At 42.7% G+C, this 7,053-nt stretch overlaps 1 protein-coding gene across 3 annotated transcripts in view; it reads left to right on the top strand.

Moving 5' to 3' along the window:
* The first annotated feature begins 1,081 nt into the window (after nucleotides 1-1,081).
* Nucleotides 1,082-7,053, top strand: part of LOC135556119 (uncharacterized) — a 33,427-nt gene continuing 27,455 nt past the window's right edge. For 2 of the 3 annotated variants that reach the window (XM_064989048.1, XM_064989045.1), the window contains exons 1-9: nucleotides 1,082-1,432; nucleotides 2,596-2,710; nucleotides 2,888-2,927; nucleotides 3,088-3,173; nucleotides 3,265-3,322; nucleotides 3,404-3,453; nucleotides 3,577-3,609; nucleotides 5,624-5,672; nucleotides 6,399-6,484. In XM_064989048.1, the coding sequence (XP_064845120.1) occupies nucleotides 2,602-2,710; nucleotides 2,888-2,927; nucleotides 3,088-3,173; nucleotides 3,265-3,322; nucleotides 3,404-3,453; nucleotides 3,577-3,609; nucleotides 5,624-5,672; nucleotides 6,399-6,484 (511 nt within the window). In that variant the 5' untranslated portion in view covers nucleotides 1,082-1,432; nucleotides 2,596-2,601. The remainder of the gene's footprint in view (nucleotides 1,433-2,595; nucleotides 2,711-2,887; nucleotides 2,928-3,087; nucleotides 3,174-3,264; nucleotides 3,323-3,403; nucleotides 3,454-3,576; nucleotides 3,610-5,623; nucleotides 5,673-6,398; nucleotides 6,485-7,053) is intronic. The other variant, XM_064989047.1, reaches the window with a different exon arrangement.

The raw sequence follows: 7,053 nt of genomic DNA, 5'->3' as shown, positions 1-7,053 counted from the left end.
GGTTGTATACACTGCTGCACAAATACACCAAGTGCAGCTGCAGCCTCTCTCATTTAGCCTTTCTATACCTTTCCCTCTCGTCCCTCTCCTATGACCTCTCCCTCTCCTATGCCCTTCTCTCTATTCAGGAATTCCACCTCTACCTTGATTTTTTTTTCAGTTGTCTACACGGTCTCTCTCTTTGATGGGGAGTGAGAGAGGAGCTCACGGCTTCCTTCCGTTGGTGTGGTTTCCTGTTTGTGGGGGGAGGAGGGGGGGGTTGAGCGAGGTAAAGCAGGTTGCTTGTGCAAAGTTCACACTATTCAATCTTAACGCTGCTGCGAGACTGTGTGTGTGTGCGCCCACGTGTGCGTTTGTCCAGAGCAGTTTGACATTTTGTGTTCTTCTGAGAACTAGTGTCTTCTCAGAGGCTCTGGCAGTTAAACCAGGATGATAACACTAAATGCAACACCGTACCCAACGCTACCACATAGGCACCCGGCAGCCATTTTACATGTGTGGGTGCCATGCCAACCAGCTTTTCTGATGGCGGTCTGCTAGAGGAGCATCTATAGTGGTGGAAGCATTTCCCCTAAAATGATTGTCTGGAGAGAATAATAATGAGTGCACTAATGATGGGAACACACAGCTACAGGAGGCACATGTCGTGATTTGCCATTCCATGTCTATACTTTCGCTACATTTCTGAGTTGACTTTCAGATTCTACATTCTAAAAACTAAAAAAAGACTAAAAAATAAAACATTATTACTGACAGCTCAATTAGCAGTTGACAATAACTGATTATTGACTTGTATGGGCCAAATGATAGGGTCTGAACGTTGGCCAATTATTATGCTGTTCCCACTGTTCCCTCTACAGCATATACATTGGTTCAAATACAGACCTTTGGGGTACCCCGGCATAGGATTTAGAACTATAGGATGGTACATATTTTGAACCATGAACTGAACACTTGTCATTCCCTGTATTTGAATGTGCGTTTCAGGTGGTGGGGAGAGGTGATCTGAAACAACATTGTGAGAAGGATAGAAAAAAGGCACATTGGGGGAGGTTGAGATGACTGCAGGGTAGGAGAGTTGATGAGAAGAGGGAGGAAGGGAAGTAGGAGGCGACTGAACAGGCCATACAGACAGAAAGGCGCATCGAGGAAGACAACTATGTCAAGGTTCCTTACAGTTAACTGACAGTGTTAAATAGGGAGAGTGGTATGACAGGGATTTGAGCAACAGAGGTATGGTATACTGTAGATCAGATGGATCCAAAATGACGCATCTCAGTGTAGCTGACGACTGAGCTGGTCTGGGGATTGGATTGGGAACAACTCGGCCTGAACTCGACCTCCGGTTTAGAACCAGTCTCATTGACCACCTGACAGATCATCAGCGACCTACGACCTAACGCTCTGTTGGGAATCTACACAAATCGTGCCGGTAAGAGAACTCCCTCCACTCCTACTTTATGCCTAATTTCTTAACCTCTAGGTTAGTAGAGAATAAGCTAGAACTGAAGAAGTAACTTGTTGACGTATTCACCTGAGTTGGGGTCAATCCTGTTTCAATTCAGAAAGTAAACCAAATTCTAATTCCACATTTTCCCCAGTGAAAAGCATTGAAGAGTATTGTACCGTGTACTTCCTGAATTGACTCCATCCCTGGTACTCACAACAGTGTTGATTTAACCCAAGATGAATTCAGTATAGAGACATGTTCACAATATTAGAAATGACTTTGACTGTATCTGAATGCTCTTCAACATCATGGCCACTGGTACAGGGCCCAGGTTTTCTGAAGGCCTCTGGTCCAGCAGCTCTGTACTATTACCACCTAACTTGGTCTAAGCTAGCCCTTCAGATCAGCCGTCCCTCGCTTCCTCTCTCGCTACCAAATCTAGATCCGTCTGAGTTTGGCCGAAAAGTCACCCTTCTCATGGTTCTCCAGGAGGAGTGTCATGACACACAATCGCCACCATTTGTCACAATTATGGGGCCTTTCACTACCTATTAAAAGGTTTAGAGGGAGCAAGGTTCTGCAAATAAGTAAATACCAGCCCTATGGTACCACACTGTAGTATTGTTGTAGTCGTGTCTGTTCTTGAGGTTGTCTTATTTTGTGTGTTGTCTGTTTTGCAGGGAGTTTGTTTTATGTGCCACAGAACTAGATATTATGTGAAATACAGAAAGGGTGTGTGTGTGTGTGTGTGTGTGTGATTACACATACAGTGTGAGACGAGTGTGCTGGTATTTTCTTTAACTTGAAAATACAGGAAATCCGTTTACTGGAATTAGAAAGGTGAACTCAACCTCTGAAAGTGGTAGTTAGCAAGAAGGTTAGAGACAGCATGTGTGAAATGGAGAATCAAAAACCACAAGGAAGGAAGATTACATGATGAGGATTTAACACTGACAACCACATTTCTATTCAGAGGTGATACAAAAAATATACTTAAGCACAAAAAAATCTCCATTTTAATTAGCTTCTTAGTCCAAGACTAGTCTTAATCGGGGTCAGAGAAGACAGCATAATAATGCTTGTAATAGTGTCATGTCAAGTGTAACCTGACTGGATGACTTTGTGTATTGTGTTTATACCTGCAGACAGCGATGGAGGTGTCTATGCAGCTGTATGCGTTGCTGCTGAGTGGAGCGGTCCTCCTGTCACTCGTCCTGTTGACTGGCCTGTGTCTTCGCTGCAGAAGACACAACCTGCCTAGTAATACCAAGGCTTCGTTACTGTAACCAATAAAGTTGTTTTGAATTAAATTGGTCTCTATGTAGATGTTGTCGCTGTAAATGAGAATGTTCTTCTCAGTCAGCTTAACTGGTAAAATAAGGGTTAAATGCAAATGATGAGAAAAAATAAAAGGAACATAATTTTCTTACTCCTCAGCATCCATTCAGCAGCGTTACAGTGAGGATTACACTCAGCAGTAAGCGCTTTTTCTGGAAACTATTCAGTGCCTGTTAATTCAAATGAAACCAAATATTCAAAAGTTTGTGTGGCACTTGTAATATGTCCGGTGCACTGTCTAAGTGTACCAGACGAGATGACGAGAAGTGGGCTTGAATGTTTGCACAAATCTCCAATAGATATCCGTGCGAGGTATCAACTTCTACCAACGCTCTAATTTCTTCCCCACTCAGCACACCAGGATTCGGCTTGGCCCACCCACCATGTGAGTATGTTTGTGATGACTGAAGTTGTACCCAAATCTTTTCACGATACTTCTTAAACACATTTTTCTTACGATGAACCTTCCTCCTCAGACAACCCCTCTTCAGCCACAATCTGGGGTGCTCCCCCTTCCAGCCTCCTTTCACCCATGTGAGTTACTGCACACACACACAGACAGACAATGACTCATATTACCGTCTAGCGAAATGTACCTGTCTTTCTATCCCACAGTTCACCACAGATCGTTCTGAGACCGAACTCTGTCACCCCAACTGAAAATGGTGAGATGTCTCGCTCTTCCTCTACATCAAATGTCTATTTTCTCCACTTGTTTTCCTTCTTTCGCCACTATCTCTATAACGTCACAGTTCAGTTCCTTCTTAATAGTTAGCTTTTTCTTGCAGAGAGTAATGACGGCTATGAGAGTCCAGGAGAAGGTAATGTGAGCGTTGTATTCTACCATTTTCAATAACACTGATCCCCCTCAAACATGTGTACGCAGTAACTGCTGAAGAAGTTTAGACAATGTGCACATGGCTCTTTAGGTGAAACAAAATATGTTTTTATTGTCACACACCAATTAGGTGCAGTGAAATGTATTATTTTACATGGTCAACCATATGGCGCCCCTGGAACCAGGGTTAAAGTGCCTTGCTCAAGGGCACAACAACACATTTTTCACCTCGTTGGCTTGGATGTTTGAACCAGCAACGCTCTAACCGCTACGCTACTGTACCTGCCTACTTGTGACTTACTCACATTCATTCAGACATTTGGACATTAAACCATTCATGCAGTGCCTTTGGAAAGTATTCGGACCCCTTGACTTTTTCCACATTTTGTTAGTTTACAGCCTTATTCTAAAATTGATTAAATAGTTTTTTCCCTCAATCTATACACAATATCCCATAATGACAAAGCAATTTTTTTTTGTTTTTTTAGAAATTGAAATATCACATTTACATAAGTATTCAGACCCTTTACTCAGTACTTTATTGAAGCACCTTTTGCAGTGATTACTGCCTTGAGTCGTCATGGGTATGACGCTACAAGCTTGGCACACCTGTATTTTGGGAGCTTCTCACATTCTTCTCTACAGATCCTCTAAAGCTTTGTCAGGTTGGATGGGGAGCGTTGCTGTACAGCTATTTTCAGGTCTCTCCAGAGATGTTTGATCGTGTTCAAGTCCGGGCTCTGGCTGGGCCACTCAAGGACATTCAGAGACTTATTCCGAAGCCACTCCTGCGTTGTTCCCCTTCCGTTGTTCACCTTGGCTGTGTGCTTAGGGTCGTTGTCCTGTTGGAAGGTGAACTTTCGCCCCAGTCTGTCCTGAGCGCTCTGGAGCAGGTTTTCATCAAGTATCTGTGTCTACTTTTCTTCGTCCATCTTTAACTCGATCCTACTAGTCTCCCTGCCGCTGAAAAACATCCCCACAGCATGATGCTGCCACCACCATGCTTCACCGTAGGGATGGTGCCAGGCATCCTCCAGAATTGACGCTTTACATTCAGGCCAAAGTGTTCAATATTGGTTTCATCAGACCAGAGAATCTAGTTTCTCATGGTCTGCAATTCTTAGGTGCCTTTTGGCTAACTCCAAGCGGACTGTCATGTGCTAACTGAGGAGTGGCTTCCGTCTGGTCAATCTACCATAAAGGCCTAATTGGTGGAGTGCTGCAGAGATGGTTGTCCTTCTAGAAGGTTGTCCCATCGCCACAGAGGAACTCTGGAGCTCAGTCAGAATGACCATCAGGTTCTTGGTCACCTCCCTGACCAAGGCCCTTCTTCCCCGATAGCTCAGTTTGGCCGGGTAGACAGGTCTAGGAAGAGTCTTGGTGGTTCCAAACTTCTTCCATTTAGGAATGATGGAAGCCACTGTGTTCTTAGGGCCTTTCAATGTTACTAAAATGCTTTGTTACCCTTCCCCAGATCTGTCCCTTTACACAATCCTGTCTCGAAGCTCTAAGGACAATTCCTTCAACCTCATGGCTTGGTTTTTGCTCTGACATGCACTGTCAACTGTGGGACCTTATATAGACAGGTGTGTGTCTTTCCAAATCATGTCCAATTAATTGATTTTACCACAGGTGGACTCCAAGACACAGAAACATCTCAAGGATTATCAATGGAAACAGGATGCACTTGAGCTCAATTTCGAGTCTAATAGCAAAGGGACTGAATACTTATGTAAATCAGGTATTTCTGTTTTATATTTTTAATAAATGTGCAAAAATGTCCAAACATGTCTTTGCTGTGTCTCTCTGAGGTATTATGTGAAGATTGCTGAGGATTTTTTTACTATTTAATCTATTTTATAGTAAGGCTGTAACGTAACAAAATGTGGAAAAAGTGAAGGGGTCTGAATACTTTCCGAAAGCACTGTATTCTGACATGATTGCTTGACAGCTGTGTGTGCGCGTGTCTCTGCGGATGTGCTATCTCTGTTTTGTAGAGTATGTGAACGAGGTGATGGATGACTATGAACCAGGATCAGGCTACCTGTGAGTGTTCATTTAATTTTAACAAAATACAGAGTATACCAAACATTAGGAACACCTTTATAATATTGAGTTGCACTCCCCCCTTTTCCTTCAGAAGATTCTCAATTCGTTGGGGCATGGATTGTACAAGGTGTTGAAAGTGTTCCACAGGGATACTGGCCCATGTTGATTCCAACAGATTGTGTCAAGTTCGCTGGATGTCCTTTGGTTAGGGGACTGTTCTTGATACACACGGGAAACTGTTGAGTGTGAAAAACCCAGCAGCGTTGCAGTTCTTGACACAAACAGGTGTGCCTTGCACCTACTACCATACCCCGTTCAAAGTCACTTAAATCTTTTGTTTTGCCCATTCACCCTTTGAATGGCACACCTACACAATCATGTCACAATTGTCTCAAGGCTTAAAAGTCCTCCTTTAACTGGTCTCTCCTTCATCTACACTGATTTGAATTGGATTTATCAAGTGACATCAATAAGGGATCATAGCATTCACCTGGTCAGTCTGTGTCATGGAAAGAGCAGGTGCTCTTAATGTTTTGTATACTCAGTGTATACTACATGTCAGTGCCTCACTGTGAATGTTACACTTTGCATTTCTAGGACTTCCTGGGGAAAAAAAGTGCCATTTTGTTGCTGTATTGGCTAAATTTAAAATAATGTTACTTCTGTGGCTATAGAGTACTGGGGTCTCTTGGGTTTTGTATAACCTCTCGCTCCTCCTTATAGAATAGTGTTACCATCAGATCTTCCTGGGACTGAGTCTCTGCGTCATTCCAACCAATGTCTCATCTCCAAAAGCTCCCAAAGCACAGGTAGGTAACGTAAGGGTGGAGAGGTGACTGAATATGACACATTACTTTAGCCCTTTTCGGATGGGATACATTTGAATGGGGAAACTCAGGTAATATAATTATGTGCACGAGCACAAATCACCACATCTGTAATTTTATTCCCGTCCGAATCTGCCATGTCAGTAATTTTTACTTGGCAGGAAGGTTATTATCCCAGCCTTAAAAAACCGAATGTTTTTCGAGTTTAACAGGTACTGCACTCAGTTTGGGTAAGAACATGGGAACAAATTGATGATTAAAACAAAGTGCTATGCACATAGCCTACAGATGAATGAACCATTTTGTCACATTTTAAAAGATGACCTGGACTATATTGTGCCAATGAATTGATAAATTGCCAAATAAGTGTAATTAAATGTCTGCATAGGTTACATTCCATGGTTCTTATTGATATGCATTACTATTTAGACTTTCTCTGAACTGAAGGCCATTAGGTAAATATTAGGCTAACCCTAGATGTGAAATAGCTAGCTTCATGTCTAGAAGAGCCTCCAGACTTTCGTCATAACGGTTAATTTTGAATAAGGAAA

This window comes from Oncorhynchus masou, chromosome 15 (genome assembly GCF_036934945.1).
Source record: "Oncorhynchus masou masou isolate Uvic2021 chromosome 15, UVic_Omas_1.1, whole genome shotgun sequence".
Lineage (NCBI taxonomy): Eukaryota > Metazoa > Chordata > Actinopteri > Salmoniformes > Salmonidae > Oncorhynchus > Oncorhynchus masou.
The sequence above is the reverse complement of the archived record's forward strand: the minus strand, read 5'-3'. Positions and strand labels throughout refer to the sequence as shown.